We start from the raw sequence: 22856 nt of genomic DNA, 5'->3' as shown, positions 1-22856 counted from the left end.
TTAAAAAAAAAAAAAAAGATTTTTTTTTTTTAAATAATCTCTAACCCAACGTGGGGCTCCAACTCACTACCTGAGATCGAGAGTCGCACGCTCTCCCGACTGAGCCCACCAGGCGCCCTGATTGCATCTTCTTTCAATCTTTCTTCCTCCTAGACATTGGTTTTCTTGTGTCACTTTAGGAATAGTGTACATGTAATTTTGTGTGCTATTTTACTTGCCACTTTAACGCAGCTCTACAGTCTGCAAGGCCCGTGTGCCTCTCCGCGCTTCTCCTTAGTAAGGTGCCTGCAGGGGAGGCGGAAGCTGGTGCTCCCCGGCTCCTCGGCTCCTCCTGAGAACAGGCGGTTCCAGGAATGCCAGTCTTCACGGACTCCAGCAAGCCAAGGCCTGCCTGACAGCAAGGAGGAGGGGAGCCTGCTGTGAATTCGTTATTAATAATTAGTAATATAAAGTAAAGGGGCGGGGGGTGCCTGGCTGGCTCAGTTGGTAGAACATGTGACTCTTGATCTGGGGGTTTTAAGTTCGAGCCCCACTTTGGGTATAGAGATTACTTAAAAATAAAAAAATCTTTCCAAAAAACCATTAGTAATATATGGCCTAACACACGTGACGCACACGGCACGTCTTAGGCTCCCTTCCCTTGATTGCTTCATTTGACGGAGGGGAGCTGCAGGTGACCCGCCCGCAATACCTGCAGCTTCGTCTCCAGGCGGCCGGCCGTGGCCCAGGTGGGTTCCATCATCCTCAGCCCAGCAGGCCTGGCTCCCAGACGCTTCCTCCCCAGCCTCTGAGCTTTCTAGATCAGTCCTGGGGCTAGCTTATGAGAGTCTCATCTCCAATTTCTCTTCTTTCAGGAGAGACTCAGTGGGGTCCAAGTCTTCAGCCAGCTCCTCTCCAAAAAGGCCATCAATGGAAAGGTAAAAAAAAGCCGTGGCTTCTCCATCCCAGAGATCCCGTTCAGCATATGCTCCCCTCTCTGCTTTTGTGAAAGAAGCCCCGGGGCAGGGGAAAGGAAGAAACCTCGTATATTATGTTGCGTGTGAACTCTAGGACCTGCACAGCAAGACTGGATGGGACCCGGAATCAGAGGGATGGCTCCTTTACTGGGATGGCTGACTGTTGCCCCGTCACTATCTAGGGAACATTCTCAATGTCAAGTTGAACCCAGTGAGGACAGAGGACTTGAGAGCCCATCCCTGGAGTGAGATCTCTGGGTTTGGTTACCTGAAATCGCATAACTCATCAAGTTATTTATTCATCAAATGTTTATTGAGGGGCAACTATGTGCCAGGGACTGTTCTAGGTGCCAAGGATAAGCAATGAACCGAAGAAAAATCTCTGCAGTCATGAGGCCTAGGTTCTGATAAGGGGCAACAGGCCATATATAGAATTCATAAGTCAGGCAATGATTTAGAAGGTGACGAGCATTATGGAAACAACAGAGCAGGGTGAGGGGGGTTGGGAAGGATGGCCATAAGGGTGGTCAGGAGAGCGCTCTTTGAACAAACCTTTTGAAGAGATGAAGGAACTAGCCATGCAGATATCAGGGTCATGCCAAGCCCAGGATCCTGAGTGGCAGCGTGAGGAAGCGGTGAGGTGGCCAGGGCTGGAGTGAATAAGTGAGGAGGGACAGTTGGAGGACAGAGTGCAACAGGAACCACAGGAGGGAATTTATCTGTGCTGGGAATGGGTTGTGGGGACCAAGGGCAGGAGCAGAGCCCAGCCAAGAGGCTAGTCAATAATTCAGGCAAGAAATGACGGTGGATTCCCTGACAGACTGGGGGTGGGTACCAGAGAATATCAAGACTCAAGATGACTCCAAGACTTCTCTCTTGAGCACCTGCAAGGATGGAAATGGGGATGACTGTGTGTAAATCAGGTGGCAGTAGGAGATGCAGAGCTGAGGTTTGGATGTGTTGGGTTTGAGGGTGTCCTGGTCATTCAGGTGGAGAAGTTGAAGACACTTAGGTTATACCAAGCTAGAATTCAGGAAAAATGTCTGGGCTAGAAATCTAAGTTTCAGACTCATTAGTATGTATCTAGCGTTTGAAGCCACAAACCTGAATGAGATCACTAAGGAGAGATTGTGACTGAAAGAGGGAGTGTGAGCTGTGGTCCAGGGGGAGGTCAGAGGTCAGAGCAGGAGGAAGTGGCTTAGAGGTGGATCAAAGCTGATGATTCATGTGCAGGGGCCATATTGGATGCTGGGGCAACCAGGTTAGGACAGTAAAGGTGTTAGCTTCCAGGAGACTGTCTGTGGAGGCGTGCAGTTCTTTTAGGCCTAATGTACCAGTAAGACTACCACTGGAAAGAAAAGAAGAGGCACAAAAAGTAGGCCATTTAAGGCTTTCTGAAGATTTAACAGTCCTGGGATGTTGATGGGGCGGCTGTATTGCTCTGTTCCAAAATGGCTGCCAAGTGCCTGATGATGAGTGGAGGGTCTAGGGAGTGCTGCTGGAAGAGGGAGTCTGAGGCCACATCCTGCCTCTGAGGTGAAGAGTTCTGTGGTCAACTGGCCATGTCTTCCATGAGTGAGGCCTAAGAATGGAGGCTCCAGGGTCACCCTGGTTCTGCACCAATGGTTCTCAATGGAGAGTCATTTAGAAATTTGTGGAGGCATTTTTGGTCATCACTGTGACTTGGGGGTATCTTAGTTCAGGCTGCTGTAAAAAAAATATCATAGACTTAAACAACAGACATTTATTCCTCCCAGTTCTGGAGGACGGGAAGGCCAAGATCAAGGTGTGAGCCAATTCAGTTCCTGATGAGGGCCCTATGCCTGGCTTGCAGATGGCCACCTTCTCACCGTGTCTGCACAACACACACACACACACACAGAGCGAGCTCTGGTCTCTTTTCTTCTTATAAGGACAATAATCCCATCCTGGGGCCCCACCTTCATCTAAACCAAATCACCTCTCAAAGGCCTCACCTCCAAATTCTATCACATTGGGGGTTAGGGCTTCAACATACACATTTATGGAGGACACAAACCTTCAGTCTGCAATGGGAGAGAGGCAGGAGCACAACAGCATTTAGTAGCCAGGGGCCAGAGATGCTAAATGTCCTGGAACATGAAGGACAGCCCTGCATAATGAAGGATTGTTCTATCCCAAAAGGAAACACTGACCACTAGTCCAGTTCTGGGTATGATGTTATAATAAAAACATTCCATGTTTGTGTAAAGATTTATACCTCCATATTCCTTTCCTGACTTTGCCTTGTGACCTTGAAGTCTCCTGACTCCCTCCCGTAATACATTCTTTTTCTGAAGGTCAGTCAAGCAGAATATGTTTGTCCTTAGAGCAGTTGTGCCATATCTTGCTGGTTCCGTGTTGGGGGTGGGGAATCCAAAGAAACACAAGCAAGTCTAACAAATCCACCTTGTCTACTACCCAGACTGTTTTCTGCACTCTCTACCTCTCGATTTCATCTTTCTCTTCCATCCATCCATCCATCCATCCATCCATCTGCTAAGCACATTTGTACTTGCAAACCTAACATGCTCCAAGGACTGAGGTCATGTGCACAAGGTAGGTCACTAGTGGAGACCATGGCAGACTGGAGGTACCTGTCTGTCTGAAGGGGCACTCACTACCCAGCCCAGCTGTCTGTTGCTTTGTGGAAATGCAGGCCCTGCATGCCAGTTTTTCCTATGTTTTAAGGAAAGCTGGACATCTAGACGTTCCTATGAAACTCCCAATGTTAAATATGGACAACATATGCATATTTCTCTGAGACACAGTAGGGCAAACAAAATACATTTGGAGCCCACCAGTTGCAGCCTCTAAGCCCAGGCAAGGATTTAAACTCATGACCTCTGTCTTTTATACAGCAAATCGCTAACATAGAGGCAGACACCAAAATGCTTTTTGTTTTTGTTTTCCAAATGCTTTAAAAAAAAATGTTTTTCAAAGTATAACGTTCGATGGAAACATAGGAAGACTATCTCAATATGACTTGAGAAGGCAAAGAAGATTTCATGGAAGATCATGTATTTGAGAAGTTTGCCTGGTAGACCAGCTAAGAGAGGGCCTAGATGGTAGTGGGACTGGAACGAGCAAAGGTGTAGTAATATGAGTGAGCGTGGTGCTCTGGGAACTGTAGCTGGGGCATCAGGAAGCAGACCGTGAAGGGCACCGCTGTGACAAGGAGGAAGGTTGCACTTTGCAAGCTGCGCTTGGGACCCAGCTGTCTGAATTGTTGACTTTTCACCCAGCAGTTCGGTTTGCCTGGCGGTGTAGTAACTGTAATGTCCTCGAGGTGGCGCGCAGGAGCAGCGAGCGGGGCCTCCAGGTGCCTCAGCTCCGACCTGGGGCGGGAGAATTTTTCTAAGGGCTTGGTGATGTCAGATCACAGGCTGGGGGGCTGGCGCGGGTACATCCGGGGAGCAGAAGGAAGCTGTTGATACAGCCGACGCCCCACCCCCATCCTCGCCAGTGATGCCTTCTCTGCAATTTGTCGCACTTCCCAATCGTGTGCACTGAAAGCAAAATGAGCCTGGCTGCCTGAAATGCACCCAGACGGAATGCCAGCCAGCCAGCCCGCTCCCAGCCACGGGGAGGAACCGGGGCTGGGAGTGCCCTGCGGGGAAGGGAGGGGGGGAAGAAAGCAACAAGCAGCCTAACCTAGCCCGGGTTAGGAGACCCTGGGAAACTCTTTGCCTCATAGAGACATAGCGAGAGGTACTGAAAAGAATGTGGAAGGCAGGCAGATCTTGGTTTGTGGTGTAACTGCCATTTGCTGGTTGGATGACCTCGGACAAGTCAATTCAGCTCTCTGAACCTCACTCTATTATCTGTAAGATGGAAATGATTGTGACCCGCCCCTTTCCAGGTCATTATGAGGATGAAATGAGGTATCAAAACGCTTAACACTCTTCCCAACCCATATAAATGCTCAGTAGGTTCATAATGCTTGGTAATAATCCATTTAATGTGGCAATCTGGGTAGATTACCTAACCCGTCATTACTAGAATTCTCCTGGGTGCTTCAGTCCTCTCAGAAACTCTGTGAGATGGGTACTGTTGTCATCCCCATTACTAGCCCAGGGTCACAGAGCTACAAAGTGATGGTGTCAGGCCTTGAGCCTTAGAGTTTGGCTCTGGAGCAGCTTGAGTTCTTAATAACTATACCATCTCCGTGGACGCGTTCCGCAGACGAAAGCCGTTTGTTATCACGTGTCCTTCCAAGCAGCTTCAGGCTCCCCTGTCTGGTCCCCACTGGTGAGTCCTAGACATTGAGGATGTGGTAACGCAGGTGAGGGTCAGCATCAGGAAGAATCCGGGGCTCCATCACAGTTGGAGATGGGCTGGCCTGGGTGGTGGGAGTTGACAGACACTAGCTCAGAGAGAGATCCCTCTCTTCATCCCAGGGAGTAGGGTCACTAGCCTTCCAAAGAGGACCTGTCACCCACCCAATTCAGCTCTATCTAGGCCCCCTGCATGTGCCTTTCATCTCTTTGGGCCCACCTCCCTTAACTCATCTTATATCCGTGCATTCCACAAAGATTCATCAAGTGTTGGCCCAGAACAGAATACCGTTCCAGGTGTTGGCAAACAGTGGTGAACCAGCGGAAGGGGTCCCTAGACTCTGGAACCTATAATCTGGAGGTGGAGGAAAACAATGCTTATAAACACAAAAACAAGTTAATTCTGGACTTGGATAAGTGCTATGAATGAAAGAAGTCAGGTCACGTGCGAGGGAATTACAGAGCAGGGATAGGTTGCTTGGATGGCTGGTTGGGGGAGGCCTCCCCTTGGATGTGATATTGGAGCTGAGACCTGACTGGCGGAAAGAGGACCAGTCATAAGAAAATCTGGAGGAGGAAGAGCCTTCCCGGAGGCGGGAGCAGCCAGTGCAAAGGCACTGTGGTGAGAGTAACTGGTATATTTAAGGAAGAGAAAGAATCAGTGCGGGGGGGGGGGTTCTATGAACTGAAGGGGAGTGTGGCATGAGATTAGGTCAGAGGGGAGGCAGGAACCAATGTTGGGGGTTGGAAGGCCATGGGGAAGCATTTGACTTTATGCTGAAAATAACTGGAAGCCATTAGAGGGTCAGAAGCAGGGAGTGATGAGATCTGCTGTGAATTTTTGAAAGGGTTCCCTAGGCTTCTGTGTGGCAAATGGATTGTAAGGGGGGGCAAGAGGGTGCCGGGAGACCAGCTGCGCAGGTGAGAGCCCAGTGGCCTGGACCAGGGTTGGATGTGGGTAGATTCGTTCTGGTTGCGGGCAGCCACTTAAGCTCTAGAGTTTACACCCTTGCCAGCCTCCTTCACCCACACTTTTCCCTCCCACTGAAACCTGACTCCACCGGAGAGCAGGTAGGAGCTCAGGCTCCCCATCCCTGTGCCCTGCTGCCAGGCCACTCATTTGTGGGGCAGGGTTGGGTCGAATCCAGAGTAAAAGTTTATGTAGAACAGAAAGGTTCAAACTGCATTTAAAAAAAATAAATAAAAGCTAGGATATCCCTTTGGACAAAATTTTTCATAATTCAAAATATAAACCTTGCAAGAGCAGAGCCTTCCCTCCCCAGCCCACCTCAGTCCTGAGGCAGCACTGGGGTACCTTTGAGGAACCTCAAGGTTCCAGAGAACACAAAAATCCCAGTGATCCAAGGCTGTCTGTGGTGGCAGAGGGCATCCAAGGTCAAGCCAAACAGCAAAGGCTGAGGAACAAGAAGATCTCCGGCAAAATCTACATTGAAGAGAGCCCGGCAAGATGTTGGGTGTTGGATCTTGTAACCCCAGATTTTTAACACTGGAAAGCTTAGGCTGCTCAGGCAGCCTCACTCTCAGACACAGCTCCTTGGGCCTGACTTTTCAGAAGCCCAGCATCATCTTCCTGAGGGGAAGAAGTGCATCCATAGCTCCAGAGCTGTGTGGTGCAGCTGCCCAGGCTGTGCACTGTCCAACTCCAAGAGGTACCCAGCTGACGATATGAATGGCGCTCCCTGGAATTAAGAAATGCAGCAGCCCTTTAGGACCCTCCCCAAGGTCTCAGTGTGGTAAGACTCTGGAGTGGAGGAAGGGACCCTAATTTCTTCAACTCTCATTGGTCAGTTTTTCCTAGGAGGCCAGAGGGCTGACTGGCTGATCTCCTGATGGGTTACTGAAAGACATGAAGGCAGAGGCATCTTGACTGCCTGGCCCCCACCCCCAAGAGTAGTACAGAAGCAGCTGTGAAAGGGAGGGAGTTGTGCAACTATCATTCCATCCTCTCATCTGTGAAATGGGGCCAGGAACTTGCAACTCTCAGGGTTATGGAGAGGAAGAAATAGCAAATAGGCAGTAAAAAGTGGCTTTGGATTTTACCTTCCTTAACAAGCCCCAGGGTCTGTCCCATCCTTTCTCTCCAGCCCCTCACCCTCACGCTCTAGCTGCCCTGAGTCCCTCAACATGGCCCATGAAAACCACGGGTTTCATGCTTCTGTGCATTTCTGCCAAGAATGCATCTTCCTGTCCGCTCCTCCAGTGCCCAACTCCTACTCCCCAGCCCTTGTGGAATTTGTTGAACTGAATTGCACTGCAGTGTGGGACCTCTTTGAGCTTTCTTAATCCATGCGGTTACTAGGGGCTGGCCCCGTGATTCTGATGGGCACAGGTCACCAACGGGATACTGGAGGATGCCCCTTCCATCGCCCAGCACCCTCTGCAAGGACTCAAAATGGACCAACAACAGCCTAGGTTTTTCGGTTGCATGTTTCAGTACTTCGATCTTTTTTTTTTTAATTTTTTATTGTGATAAACTATATATAACAAAATGTGCATTTTAACCATTTTTTCAGCATAAGAAAAAAGCTATTATTTCGAATGCATTAAGATTTACCAAATATATTAAACAGATTAGTTATCATGGCATATTTCAAGTTGTATGATTATTCTTATTCCATGAACTTCCTAGATGGATTTTTTTTATTGTGTCAAAATATACATAACATAAAATTTAGCCATTTTAACCATTTTTAAGTGTATCGTGGCATTAAGTACATTCACACTGCGGTACAATCACCACCACTGTCCATCTCCAGAACTTTCTCATCCTCCCAAACTGAAACTCAGCCCCATTTCCCCCTTCGTCCAGCCCTCGCGACCACCATCCTACTGTCTGTCTCTATGGATGTAAGAATTCCAGGTACTTTGTGTATGTGGGATCACGTGGCATTGGTCCTTTTGTATCTGGCTTGCCTCACCTACCATGTCTTCCGTTCATGGCGTCCGTGTTGTAGCATGGTTCAGGATTTCATTCCTTCCAGTGGCTGAGTGGTGTTCCGTTGTATTCCATACCACGTTCTGCGTATCCATTCACCTCTCCCTGGACACACGGGTCGTTTCCACCTTTGCTGGGAACGCCCTGAGAACAGGAACGCGGGAAGCACATCTGAGCTGTCAGCTTCGAGTGACCACTCATGATTATCAAATTAAAAAAAAAGAAAAAAACCAAAGTGTTTCTCATTGCAAAAGTAGATACACTCTTCAGAGAAGATTTAGAAAATATGGATAAGCAAAGAAGAGATTGAAATCTACCGTAACCCCGTCTCAGAGAAGTCATTGCTCTTAACAAGATGTTAGAGCCTGAATGTTCCTATGTGGAAGCCCCCAGCCCCAAAGGGACTGTATTGGGAGATAGAGCCTCTGTGGAAGTATTTAAGGCTCAATGAGGTCATGAGGGTAGAGCCCTGATCCAGTAGGATTAGTGTCCTTATTAGAGACACGTGAGAGCTTGCTTGCTGTCTGCCGTGTGAGGACCTAGCAAGAAGGTGGTCGTCTACCAGTCAGGAAGCAAGCTCTCTCCCGAAAACTGAATTGACCAGCACCTTGATCTTGGACTTCCCAGTCTCCAGATCTGCGGGAAAGATCTGTACAAACCACCCCATCTATGGTATTTCTTACAGCAGTCCAAGCTCAGACACACACTGCCGGTCATCTATACGTATACGTACATATATTTGTGGGGTTTTAAGCCCAAACCAAAGAGAGATCATTCCTTTTTTTTTTTTTTTAAGATTTTATTTCTGTGTCAGAGAGAGAGAGCACAAGCTGGGGGAGCAGCAGGCAGAAGGAGAAGGAGGGACTTGATGCCAGGACCGCAGGATCATGACCTGAGCCAAAGGCAGGCGCTTCACTGACTGAGCCACCCAGGCGTCCTTAAAATGAGATCATTCTTAGGCAGTTTATCATGGGAATTAAGAGTAGACTTTGGAATCAAACAGACCTGAGTTCAAGTCTCAGTGATGTAACTCTGTGTTTCCTCATCTGCAAACGAGGAGAAGAACAGTATATACCTCCTAGGATTGCTTTGAGGATTAAATTAGAAAATGGTCCTAAAGCGGGGCACCTGGGTGGCACAGTCGTTAAGCGTCTGCCTTCGGCTCAGGGCGTGATCCCAGCGTTCTGGGATCGAGCCCCATATCAGGCTCCTCCGCTGGGACCCTGCTAGTTCCTCTCCCACTCCCCCTGCTTCTGTTCCCTCTCTCGCTGGCTGTCTCTGTCAAATAAATAAATAAAATCTTTAAAAGCAAAAAAAAGAAAGAAAATGGTCCTAAAGTGCCTGGCACACGGAAGGGGTGGTAAAGTCACCATTCACTAGACTGTTGTCTCCTTGAGGGGTGGAGCTTTCCTGACTTGTCTGCTTTACTCCTTGTTCTTAGCACATGACTTGCAGAATAAGGGCCTAATTAAGTATTCACTGAACGAGTGAGTAAATGGTGCAGTGAGAGAATAGAGCAGCGGGCACGGTGTCTAACGGGTCGTAGCATAGTCTCGCGGGTATTGTTATAATGTTCTGTAACCAGCAGAGCCGAGTGGTTGCTTAAGAGTCTGGGCACCTGAGTTCAACTGCCTGGGTTTCAGTTCGGGCTTCCAGATGTGTGACCTGAGTCAAATTATTGTAAATGCGACTATCTCTACAATTCATGCAACTTAACATGGAGGTAAGAACAGCAGCAGCCTCGCGGGGTTGTCATGAGGATTAAATGAGATGACCCATGTCAAGGGCCTAAAAATAGCCCCGACCTCATCGTGTTGTCATGAGGATGAAGGGAGATCACCCAGAAAACATCCAGAATGGTGCTCAGCAAAGGCTTTATTTGCTTGTTGTCAAAATGTCTGTTACTGTTTGTCATCCTCAGATCAAACAGCAGCACATCGAAAGCAGAGTCCCCCAAAACGCCCGGCAGCCCCTTGACCCCCACCTTCGCCCCTTCTGTCTGCCTCCTGGCACCCTGCTATCTCACAGGAGACTCCGTGCGGGACAAGTGTGTGGAGATGCTCTCAGCAGCCTTGAAGGCCGAAGGTGAGAGGGCCTGGGCCGGGGCTGGAGGAGGGAAGGGCTTCCCGAGGGCAGATGAGATGTGGTCTCTCTCAGGAGGGGCACAGGACGCTCCAGCCCCCAGGGCGGGCAGGCCTCACTGCCAAGGTCATGTCTGGCTGACACCTGTGCTTCCCAAATCTCTTATAGACGATTACAAGGACTATGGAGTCAACTGCGACAAGATGGCATCAGAAATCGAAGATCATATCCTTGAGCTGTGCCAGGGCTGTGGGTGCCCGGACTGTCCAGCGGCAGGGTCTCCCAAGTGCAAGGGACCTGGGACCGTAAGCAGGAGGGGAAGGGCTCTAGGGATAGCCCCCTGCTCTGCCTCTGAGCCAGAGTTCTTAATTCTAGCTATCATTGATTAAGTCTTGCACCTGCTGGCCTCTTGCTAAGCTGTTTATGACCAATGCCTCATTCAAGGTTGAGTACAATCCCGCAGGGTAGGTTCCCTGACTAATCCCATTTTACACGGGAGGTAAGCAGGTTCAGAGAGGTTAAGTCACTTGCCAAAGCTCATACAGCTCACAGTGGTGGTAGAGTTGGGATGAACCCAGAAAGTGTGACTCTAGAACCTCGGAGCTCAACCGCTGTGCTAGACAGGCCATGTCGCCACATGGCTGGGTGGCGACGTCAAGTATCAGAATAGACAGGGAGGACAGCATTCCTCTTGCTCAGCCTTTTCCCCTCTTTTAGCCTCTGAAGACTGATTCCCTCCTGCGTACCGGGCACCGTGGCGGGCAGCTGACGCTTCCTGCTCTATCAGTTCTCCCGATCTCTATGAGGCGGGGGCCGTTGCTCCCATTCTCCAGATAAGGAAACTGACTCAGGAACTACTGGGTGTCACAGCTTGACTGAAAACCTTGGCCTTCGGCTTCCATGTCCTGAGCTCTTTCCATAAGACCCATTCTCCTGCTCTTTGAAAGGGGGCTGTATAGACAGAGGAGGTGGCCACCCGAGTCTTGTGGGCCCATTGCACAAAAGATTGCTGTTTGGGGGAAGAAAATCCCTCTCTGCTGTGCTCCACTGAATGAGTGCATGGAATATCTTTCGCTGGAGAAATAAAGCTTTGCGTATCAAAGCGGTGTAGGAGGGGACAGAATCCCCGGGGGAGAGGGGTTCAAGTGTCACACTGTGGTGTGAGGGACACTTTTAAGCCTCCTGGGCTACCTAAGGATCTCAGTCGGGTCTGTTGGGGAGGGTCTCTGGTCCGTCTGGTCTGGCCTGCTCACCTGCTGCCACTTCCTGTGTGAGGCCTACCTGGATATCCTGCGACACACTTCCTGGGACCTCCCCTCCACCGTCATTTAGTTATTCACCAGCACGTCTTGTGCTATCGAACACCTCCCCAAGTACAATTTCATCAATCCCAGTTGTTTCAGGAACACAGAGCTCAAGGTATCAAAACTCTGAGCTTCGTCTTTATTCTCTCCAAGCAGTCGTCCCTCCGAACAGGTCCCTTCTACCTTCGAGCCCAGTTTGAAACTAAGGCCGGTGATCTGGTACCTTGTTCCACTCCCGGCCTTTCCTCCTTCCCTTCCTCCCTCTTCTGAAGGACAGGAAATCAGAGCTGCATCAAGCCCTTTTCCTCTTTGTTCTTACAAGTTGGGAGATAAGGGGGATTTGAATGCTCTGGGTCCCCAAAAAGATCTGTCCTGTTTGAAGTGACCGCGCAGTAACATGGCAGCCGGAGGGCTGCGCTCCGCCGAAGGGGTTGCTGACCCCCGGGCCTGTGCTCCACCTTGTCCTGCCTTGGGATCTCAGGAAATGGAGGCAGAGTCAGGAAGGGGGNAAGGGGGATTTGAATGCTCTGGGTCCCCAAAAAGATCTGTCCTGTTTGAAGTGACCGCGCAGTAACATGGCAGCCGGAGGGCTGCGCTCCGCCGAAGGGGTTGCTGACCCCTGGGCCTGTGCTCCACCTTGTCCTGCCTTGGGATCTCAGGAAATGGAGGCAGAGTCAGGAAGGGGCTGATGACAGTAGGGCCGGCCCTGCCGTCCCCACCTATGAAGCAGATACACGCCTCCAGGAATCCCAAACACAGATTTTTAAACAAGTCTTTCGGCTTTTAAATGCTTGATGGCATATTCTTTCTTTTCACGTTGTTATTGTACAAACAACATCAAAACAGCAGTAACAGAAAAAACAGATAAGGCCGCCTTGCCTCCCACGATTTCTAGCAAAGTCAGCTGTTTCCATGCATCGAGATTCCCCACAGCCTCTTTCTCGGATATGGCTCTTCCCAGCCAAGGGCTTGTCTTCCTGATTCTGCTTGGCATAGGAGACCGAGCAAATGCGGCTGTGTTCCTGAGCTCCTCCAGAGGATGGAGAAGGGAGGAGGGGGTGGGCGACCTGTCTGGACAGAGAGCTCACTGTGGTCGGTGGTCAGGGGCAGCTTCCTGCCCTGTGAGTGGAGAGAGCATTACCGTCAGGAGGGAGTCTGGCTTCCCGCCCTGTCTCTGCCGGGAATTCGCCCCATGACCTTGAGCAAGGGCATGCATCCTTTCTAAGCCTTAGCTTCCTTATCTGTTAATGAGAGAGGCAACTCTGACCAGCAATTCCCAAAGTGGGTTCCATGGCCTGGTAATAGGTATTCCTAGGGAAAGGGGGGGGCAGGGGGAGGTGGGTCTATGCTCGAGTATGTGGGGAACACAATTGAACAAAATGATGTCTTTATTGCAATACCTCTCTGAGCTTTCAGCATGAGGCGTCTCATCTGTTTTCCTCGGATAGCTGGCCTCCTACCTTCCAGAGGCCCTTCGAAACGGGCTTATCTTCATCACGGTCCTCCTCGTAACAGCCCCTGAATGTTGAGTGCTTGAAGTCCCAGGCGCCAGGCTAGTGCACCTGCAGTGTGCCTTGCTGAATCCTCCTAACAGCCCAATATTTTATAAATAAGGAAACTGAGGCACAAAGAAGTCATGCGACTCACTTGAGTCGCGCAAAAGGCTCAGACAGACCCCGGATGCCCATCCCTGGGGGCCCTGACACCACAGTGCCTGCTATGGCCTGATCTCACCATGGAGGCCGTTTCCTGTCCCTGAGGCGTCGCTAACCCCAAATGCCCGAGGGGGTCAGAGGCCACGTAGGTGCCCGAGCCCTGTACAAGTCCAAGGAGAGGAACGGATGGTCCTGGGGCTCCTCGGGCTTCAGGGAGTGGCTCCCCATCCTTCTGTGCCCCTCCACGAGTGGCTCGCGGGTCCTTGACGTAGCCGGTCACATATCTACCAGGAGCTCAAGAGCACGGACATGAAGTACCGGAACCGCGTGCGCAGCCGGATCAGCAACCTCAAGGACCCCAGGAACCCCAGCCTGAGGAGGAATGTGCTCAGCGGGGCCATCTCTGCTGGGCTCATTGCCAAGATGACAGCAGAGGTGAGAGGGGCGCTGGGACGGCTGCGTGGTGGGGTGGGAGGCCAGGCCCCTCCGGCTTTGCCCACGTGTGTGCCTTGACTCAGCAGAGATGAGCTGGGGGCTTTTTCAGCCAGACCCTCCCAGACTCCCCATCCCTCCAGGCTTCTGGACCATCAGGATAGTGAACGCAGCTACTGTGAATTAAGTGCCTTAGGCTTATTGACCAATGACATCTTCAGAGCGTCTGAGGAAGAAGTGTTTAGTATCCCCATTTTACAGATGAGGCTACTGAGGCTTGGTGGGGTCAACTGATTTGCCTACACACAGAGTTAGAAGATGTCAAAACGGGGGGCCTGGCTGGCTCCGTCGGGGGAGCGTGCGACTCTAGATCTCAGGGGCTTTTGTGAGTGCAAGCCCCACGTTGGGTGTAGAGATTACTTTAAAAAATTTTTTTAAATCTTAAAAGAAAAAGAAAATGTCGAAACCAGGAGGCAAGCTGTCTGGCCAGAGCACCCACTCTTTACTGCTTGGTCGTCTACCTGCCCCTTCTGCCTCGTTCAGTCCGGGGCCCAAGCCAGGTTAGCAGTCCCCGTCTCCGTGGAACACAGTCCAAGGTGGGGAAACAGACATATTTTTCAACTTCGCACAATACAGACGTGGCAAGTGCCACGATCGAGCCACCACGGGAACTTATAGCATGGAAAGGCTGATCCAGCCTGAAGGCGTCACTAAGGGAAGGAAAAGAGAATAAGCCTGTCCGAGGAAGCATGTGCCGTGGTTATAAGCTTCAGAACTGGGCCAAACTGCATGAGTTTGAATTCTGCCTCTCTCACTTAGCTGTGTGCTCTTAGGCAAGCTACTTACCCTCTCTGTGCCTCAGTTTTCTCATCCGTAAGACAGGAAGAATAATAACTATCATGGGGCACCTGGGCGGCTCAGTGGGCTAAGCGTCTAACTTTTGGTCTCAGCTCAGGTCTCAGTGTCAGGGTTATGAGTTCAAGCCGTTACTTAAAAATAAGATAATAATAATAATAATAGCTATCTCATGAAGGATTAAATGAGTTAATATATATGTGTGTTTAGGTTAATATGTGTAAAGCCCCCCCCCCAGAATTTGTATATGACAGGCTCAGTCACGGACCATTTCACGCAACCCCAAGCGCCACGCTGTGAAAGAGGAAATATTTATCCCCATTTTATGGATGAGAAAAACTGAAGCCACACACAACTAGTAAGTGACGGATGAGAATTCGAACCCAGATCGGTTTATTTCAGAGCTCGCATCTTGGAAACACGTTTTGTACACCCTCTGGTATGAGTGGCCCTTTGTTGCCAGGGCTGGTAGAGGGCATTCTGTGCAAAGGCCACTAAACCAAAGTGGCCCGGACAAGGGGAGGGGAAATGCCCTGGGATCCCGGAGTCCGGCTGTGCCTCAGGACGTCTGGGACCCTCTGAAACTGTTGGCAGGCAGGGGTGTGCCTGTGTGTGTTTGTGGAGTGTGTGGTGGGTAGGTGTGATGTGTGGTGTGTGCAGCGTGTGGACTGTACCTGCTATTTAGTGTATGGGGGGGCGGGGGATGTACATTTCTCTCTTCACTGCTTTCCTCAAATATCCCACACAAGAGCGAGCCCGGGCTTTAGCATGAAAGGGGGAACTTGGCACAGGTGGACCAGGGTGCTCTTTCTGCTTAATTCAAAATATCTGATCTTGGGCACCTGGGCTCAATTGGTTAAGCGTCTGCTTTCAGCTCAGGTCGTGATCTCAGGGTCCTGGGATCGAGCCCTGCATCGGGCTCGGGGAGCCTGCTTCTCCCTCTCCCTCCGTCCCTCCCCCCAGCTCATCTTGCTGGTGCACATGTGCTCTCTGTCAAATGAATAAATAAAATCTTTTTTTTAAAAACCTGATCTTTTTAGGCAAACAGCAGCATATGCCCAGAGTTACACATTGCAACTCGGCTTTAGAGTGTCTTGTCTTTCCTTGCAAGGAGAAGCTGTGACTTTTGTGGAAACCTGGCCTTGTGTTTCCTCCTCCCTGTCCCTCACTCTATGGCTCTGGGGTCCCCCTACTTCTATGTGTGTACGTTGTAGGAATGCTATCAAAGACTCTTCCAGGGGGGCGCCTGGGTGGCACAGCGGTTAAGCGTCTGCCTTCGGCTCAGGGCGTGATCCTGGCGTTATGGGATAGAGCCCCACATCAGGCTCCTCCGCTATGAGCCTGCTTCTTCCTCTCCCACTCCCCCTGCTTGTGTTCCCTCTCTCGCTGACTGTCTCTATCTCTGTCGAATAAATAAATAAACTCTTTAAAAAAAAAAAAAAGACTCTTCCAGGCATCCAAGGCATGGGGAGACCAGTCTCAGGAGAACCAAGAGCAAGGTATAGACACAGGTTTGAGCCAAACCCAGCAAGTTCCCCTGGGGAGAGGTCAGAATGGAGCTGAGTGTCTGGATTTAGACAAAGACGGGCCCCAGACATCCCAGCAAAGCAACTGGCCAAGCCAGGCACGTGGACGGTCTGCCCCCCCCCTTGCCAAGGACCGTCCACTAGGACAGAGCAAGAGAATCAGTTTCTCAACCCACACCCAAGAAGAGGCTGACCAGGCCAAGAGGAGCAAGCCGAGAACTTCGCAGGCCCTCCACAGGGCCAGGCACCAAGGACTCTGCCCTCTGCCAACAGCCCGGGCACCAAATGCAGAGGAAACCTTCATCCTGGGACCTCTTTGGCCCCAGGCAGGAGGTTTCTATAAGAAACAAAAGACCATTTTTGCTCCAATAAGAAAAGGAACAGCTTGAGGTTGGACGGCCTGTTGTGTCCTGGCTCAGCGGACAGGGAGCGGCCATCAGGGAGAGCCTGGGACCTCAGATGCCCATGGACGTGGGTGTCCCTTTCTGCATCCCGTGTCTCCCTCATTCTTCCCTCGGTCTTCCTTCCCTCTTCTCCTCTCTACCCAGATGTATCCCAGAATGGAGTCGTTTCTGAGCCCTTAGAGCTGTTGAGTGGCTACACCGTCAGCCCCGTGACGAGAGGGGTCTGGTCTGTGCGCTGCTCGCCCAGCACTGAGACCCGCGGCTGGCACGTCACAGCTGCACAGCACATACTCACGGGGTTCACCTTCGGGGTCCCTCCTCTAAAGATGCATGCACACGAGGACCAGTGTCCTCTCCCGCTCTCTCCCCGTCCTTGTGTCCCGCCTTATCATAGAGCTCTATGATACCACAGCCCTGTATTGACTCCGTGCGTCTTTGACACCGGGTCCCCGATGAGGCAGGGCAGAGACAGGTAAATGGATTGGGGAGTGGGTGTTTTTCTGTTCTCCGTGTCTTAGCGGGCACACAAGACCCCTTTCCAAAATCTGGCCCCCGAACACACATCTCCAGCTTGAACACGCCCCCAGACGCCCTTCCCTGAATGTGTTATTCTTGTCTGATATTCAGCATTTATGATTCTCTTTCTCTAGAACTGCTGTTTCCCTTGGGAGCTCCTGCTTGTCTTTCAAGACTGGTTAAGGTGTCTGCTTCTCGAAGGAGCCTCTCCTGCCCCGAAGCAGTTAGCTACCCTACTCTGGGCTTTCCCCAGTGCTGTGTATCCCTCCGCCTTAAGTACTTCGTATGCTATCTCGCAATCCTGTCTAAATACCTGGCTACCTACCAGATTAGCATAACCGGGGGACAGGAAGCAAATCTTCGTTATCTGAATCCTTAGGGCTCAGAGGCCACGGTCGGCGGGAGCCCAGCACCTACCAGCTCCAGAGAGGTGATCCTGCGTAGCTACGCCCAGCTCTGCACTCAGTTACACTACTTAGTAACTTGAAAGTGGCCATGGAAGGAGCATTTACACTATGGAAATTGGTGACTGGTGTACATCAGGCACCCCTAAGGCCAACGCCCGTTCACCAGCATGCACATGCAGTTAAAGGCATTCACTAAATTGACATCCAATACATTTTGAGTGAATGAATGCATTATGCTCTGGATTGCTCCCCAAATTAAAGTTAGCTGCTTTTTGCTTATATGGCCCCAGGTTGACTTGTTTCTCTGTATACCTCTCCCCATGGTTAGGGACTAGTCCTTGAACTTAGTATGGTTGGACAGACACGTTTGCATGTACTAGAATAACTTGAGGGCACTAGTAAAATCCGCGGGCCTGCCCTTAGGATTTTGGATTCAGAGGACTCTGCATTTCATCAGGAAGCCCAAATGGTTGAGCATGTAGCAGTCAGCACAGCACAATCACTTGACCTTTGTGCCAGCTCTGTTTTCGGTGCTTAAGGAGCCAGGGTAGATAGATGATAGATAGATAGATAGATAGATAGATAGATAGATAGATAGATAGATAGATAGATGATAGATAGGGAGATAGATGGATAGATGAGAGAGAGAGATAGGTAGATAGATAGCGAGATAGATGATAGGTAGATAGATAGAGAGAGAGAGAGAGAGAGAGAGAGAGATAGATAGCAACAATGGAAACGTTTAGCTGGTGCCACGTCCTCATTTTAACATTAGCTCTGGCCATCCTCCCTCCCCCAAACCAACCATACCTAGAGCTCTCTCCAGTTTGGGTGTCCCCTCCTCTGCCATCCTCTGGCAGAAGTGTAAAGGGGAGTCAAATGGCCAGGGAGATGGATAAAGGTAGGACCTGGGTAATGCAAACGCTAAGTGTCTGCAGTGCGCTGAGGGGAGAGTCTGTTCAACAGGAGCTTAAAGCAAAAGATGTTCTGTGATGCAGGGGAACGATTAGCTGTGTGAACCCAGGAGCTTCAGGTCCCGCGTGGGTCAGGGTCGCCGCAGCAGGTCAAGGTTCCCAGCAGGCAGAATGGACTAGGCTGTGATCCCAGTTTGGACAAGCCCCGGGTCAGGTCCAGACCGGAAGGATAAGGGGAGCCGCGCAGATCAGGGGGTCACGGTCCAGACACCTCCAGCAGGAAGGTGCAGGCAGGTACCCAAGGTCCTAGCAGGCAGGGAGAGCACCGGATCTGAGAAAATGTACACAAGCTATTGGCCCTGGGGCAGAAGCTGTTTGCCTTCTGCGCTCCCACACACGCCCTCCTGCTCTTGGCCAGTCAGAGCCTGCAGGTTTGCCCTTCCACCCAAAGCAGGATGCGGACTCTTCGGGTATAGCCTTTTCCGAGCTGGGGCGAGGCCAGGAGTCTAGGCCTCCCTCCAGCTCCTTGTCCTCAATCCAGCATGTTCCCCTCTCCTCTGCTCAGGCTCTCTAGAATCCGGGTGGGGGGCAGGGCCCCTGGGACTCTCTAGCCCTGAAGGGCAAACTCCTTTCTCTCCAGGAAATGGCCAGCGATGAGCTGAGGGAACTGAGGAACGCCATGACCCAGGAGGCTATCCGTGAGCACCAGATGGCCAAGACGGGCGGCACCACCACCGACTTGTTCCAGTGCAGCAAATGCAAGAAGAAGAACTGTACCTATAACCAGGTGTGGGGGAGGGGGCTGCGGGGGCGGAGGCAGAGAGCCAGAGGCAGCTTTGGAAGGAGCAGGGGGGAGGGGGTGCGGGGAGAGAACAGGCTAAAACTCCGGGCTGCAGAGAGAAGGCTAAGTCTTGCTCCACCACCATGCTGCCCCCGTGGCTTCTAGCAAATGTTCTACATGTAGGATCACCCAGAGGGGTGTCTGTGAGGCACGGCCAGCATGCTCTGGCCTGCCCTGAAGCAAAAATGGAAGGAACCAGACTCACCAGGCATGGACTTCTGTAGAGTCACAGATGGTTGGAAAGAAACTTAGCAATAGAGAACTTAGCTCCCTCATTTCATACACAGAGAAACTGAGGCCCAGACAGGGGTCAAGCTTTGCAGCTTTGTCCAACATGGCCAAGACAGTCAAAAATGGCAGAGAGACTAATAAACCCAGATCGAGACTTTTCTCCCTGCCTGCAATACAGCCAGCAGAGTTAAAGGCATTTAGCCCCACGTCCTGAGGCTGAAGACCACTGACCTGGCATGGAGGCGGAGGGTCGCAGAGGGCTGGGAAGGCCCCTTCTCGGAAAGACTTAAAACCCAGGAACCGCCTTCTGTTTCTGGGCTGTACATATTGTGTTCTCGGGGCACCGCTATTCTTGGATTCTAATTTGTACCTAGTCATTCTAAAACTCTATTCCTTCTCCCATCTGCTGGGCAAGATTTATCAAGAGCACCTTGCCCTGGGGAATCAGTGGCTACAGCAGAAATATAGCCAGCCTTGCCGTTCTGGAGGAGTCCTTCAAAGCATTCCCGTTCAGGAATTCAGAGATGTTTGTGCAAGCCTCCTGCTTTCTTCCAAGCACATTTCCATGTGGAGTGATGTGTTTCCTGTGCATTGCCTCCCACCAGAAGTAAAGCGCCCCTTAGCCAAGTTTCCTCTGCACAGAGAAACCCCAGTGTTATGGTCCCTCCACTGTTACTGCTCTGCAGGGAGGAGGCTGGGCTGAGCTGTGTCCTCCTGGCCCAGCGCTGGGCTCCCTCAGTAGCTGGGCGACTACCCCTTCCCGCCGCCCCCCAGACTCCCAGCTGACGTCACAGTCAGAGCCGAGTGTCAGCAAAGTAACACATCATGCACATCCAGGGCTGGCTGTAGAAAATCAGAACAGTAATTGCTAAATCTGCAGCTGCAAGGGATTTGCTGCGGGAAGCCCGATTCCTGCATCTGCCTGGTTTGGTCAAGGGCGTGAGAAACTAGGAAACAGGACATTAAAAAGTCCCAGGGGTCCACTGATCTTCAACTTGCTTTTCCTCTCTGGGCCTCAAGTCTTGCACCTCTAACATAAGGAATTGGGCGGGGGATGCGTGGGTGGCTCAGTCGGTGAAGCTTTCAACTCTCAATCAGCTCAGGTCTTGATCTCAGGGTTGTGAGTTTGAGCCCTGCATGGGGAGTTGGGCATGGAGCCCAGATAGATGATAGATAGATAGATGATAGATAGATAGATGATAGATAGATAGATAGATAGATAGATAGATGATAGATAGATTGATAGATAAGGGAACAACTAGATGATCTTTAAGGGCGCTTCCAGCTGCACGAAGTTCTGATCAGGGAGGCACAGCCGCTAGGGTGTGTTCAGAGGTGAGTCAGGAAATAATTCCTGTAGATGAGCCTTAAGGCAAGAGAAGAGCGATCAGTTCAGAAGCATGAACAAAAGTGAAGGTGCAGAGGGCTGGTTGAGCCAGTGAGGCACTGGAGATGAGCTGATGGGCCTGAGAGAGGAGAGGGGTACACTGTGGAGTTCTCAGTAATGAGGGAGTGGCCGAAACGGGGCGGGAGTAACAGTGCCAAGCTCCGGGATTTGGACCTACTGCTACAGACGGTGGGAGCTATGGCAGGTCTTAGAGCATGGCGGTGAATTCCTGAGTGGTCCAGCTCTCCCTCTCTCTCCCTCTCTCAGGTGCAGACACGCAGTGCTGATGAGCCCATGACTACCTTTGTCTTATGCAATGAATGTGGCAATCGCTGGAAGGTCTGTATGTCTGAAACTTTCTCCCTCTCCTGTCAACCCCAGCCGCTGCCCCACATAAGGAGAACTATCCCCGCAGCCAGGAAGGGGGGCGTGACCAGCCTGTGCAGAGTGGGTCTGCCGAGCTGGAGACAGTGGCGGGTGCTTGTTGGGGAGGCGGGGAGAGGGTGCTTGTGCGTGTTTTTGTTTTGGAAGGCACCCAGCGCGGGTGGGAGCAGCAGCCCACATTTTATCACAGGATGGGCAAGTCTGTCATTTGAGCACAGATGCAGTCAGCCTCCTGAGATCCACAGAGGGGAGGAAAAACAACGGCATTCTGCCTTTGGACTGCACCTCTTTGCCGAGTGCTTTCACAGATGGGATTTCCTTTGCACCCTGCCAGAGACAGGGATGAGAGGGAGGCTGAGCCCTGCCACGGGGCATTGCCACCAAATAGCTCCCAAGTCATCCTACCCTCGTAAAGCAGCCCTGGAAGAGCCTTACATTACCCAAGACTGTAATCTGGGCTGTCCCAAGCCCCTGCAAAGACAGAGGTTTTGTTTTTAGGCATGGGAGCCAAGCAAAGACTCCTCCCAGAATGCTCCTTCCTGCCACGTCTTCTTCTGAAAAAAAGTCAGTGTGATCATGTGACTGATGTCAGTTTCCAGTACCGTCTGACTTGCACGTGCACTGTGTGATGTCTGGGCCACCAGGCAGCCTGCAGGTGCTCCAAGGGTTCTGAGGCGCTCAGCAAGAACCCAAGATAGCCTGGGAGTCAGGAACCCTGATCGTAGGTCCCACTCTGCCCTACTCGTTGTGTGGCTCTGAGCATGTCACTCACCTCCCCAATCAAAAGGGTGATGATAATGCCTTTCTCCCATGGCTGATGTGAAGATTATTACATACGCATCCACACTTTCCAAACAACTATGAGAAGTGTTCTTTACAATACTACTCTCTTTCAGGAGAGGAAATTGAGCTCCTGAAATATCCTTAGCAAGCATAAAGCCACACAGTTGGGAGCACTGAAAGACAATACTCCAAATTCCTGATCGATTGAGTTTTCTGCAACCTTACTAAGGGCCTTGATGGCCCTGGGGCCTCATTAGAACTGCCATATTTTTTAAGGTAAAAGTCAGATGATTGTGTATTTTTCCTTTATTCACGTACTGAGCACTTAGGGATGGGGCCAGCTTAGCGGCCTAGTGGTTTAGAGCGTGGGTTTTGGCATCAGGTTCAGATTCTAGCTTTATCACTTACAAAGTGACTTTGCTAAGTGACCTGATCTCTCTAGGCCTGAATTTCCTCATCTATAAAAAGGGAATATTAATATCTAGTCTACAGAGCTGTTTTGAGGAATTAGAGAAGGTAATATAAACAAAACATTAACAGCTCTGTTGTTAACAGCTGATAGCTCGTATGGTATCTTAATCAAATCGAAAAAAGATCTTCCTGCCTCCAAGTAGACATAGCCTTGCACCAGGGTACAGAGCTAGGCAAACAGGGCAGGAGCTAAGTTTCAACCCCAACTTGCTGGAGCCAGGCTCTCTTGTGCAGTGCACAACCTGTNAAAACCAAAAAAAAAAAAAAAAAAAAAAGCCCTGAGCACCTATGAGGTGGCCCATAGAAACCACCATTCTTATTATTCTGAGTTTGTGACCTGTTAGTATTATGGGAGTTTGGGCAAGTCACTTAACCTGTCTGAATTGCTTCTTTACCTGTGGAAACGGGAATGATATATAGTGCCTAGCTCATGTGGTGACCGTGAGGATGTAATGCT

General features: G+C 50.8%; 1 protein-coding gene across 3 annotated transcripts in view; it reads left to right on the top strand.

Annotated features, from left to right (window-relative positions):
- Positions 1 to 22856, top strand: part of TCEA3 (transcription elongation factor A3) — a 37466-nt gene that overhangs the window by 13768 nt on the left and 842 nt on the right. For 2 of the 3 annotated variants that reach the window (XM_034646335.1, XM_034646322.1), the window contains 6 exons: positions 855 to 917; positions 10129 to 10292; positions 10458 to 10514; positions 13529 to 13683; positions 18943 to 19089; positions 21029 to 21100. In XM_034646335.1, coding sequence (XP_034502226.1) covers positions 855 to 917; positions 10129 to 10292; positions 10458 to 10514; positions 13529 to 13683; positions 18943 to 19089; positions 21029 to 21100 — 658 coding nt within the window. Of the gene's footprint in view, positions 1 to 854; positions 918 to 10128; positions 10293 to 10457; positions 10520 to 13528; positions 13684 to 18942; positions 19090 to 21028; positions 21101 to 22856 lie in introns of all 3 variants that reach the window. The other variant, XM_034646329.1, reaches the window with a different exon arrangement.

This window comes from Ailuropoda melanoleuca, chromosome 2 (assembly GCF_002007445.2).
Source record: "Ailuropoda melanoleuca isolate Jingjing chromosome 2, ASM200744v2, whole genome shotgun sequence".
In the NCBI taxonomy this organism is placed as follows: domain Eukaryota; kingdom Metazoa; phylum Chordata; class Mammalia; order Carnivora; family Ursidae; genus Ailuropoda; species Ailuropoda melanoleuca.
The sequence above is the reverse complement of the archived record's forward strand: the minus strand, read 5'-3'. Positions and strand labels throughout refer to the sequence as shown.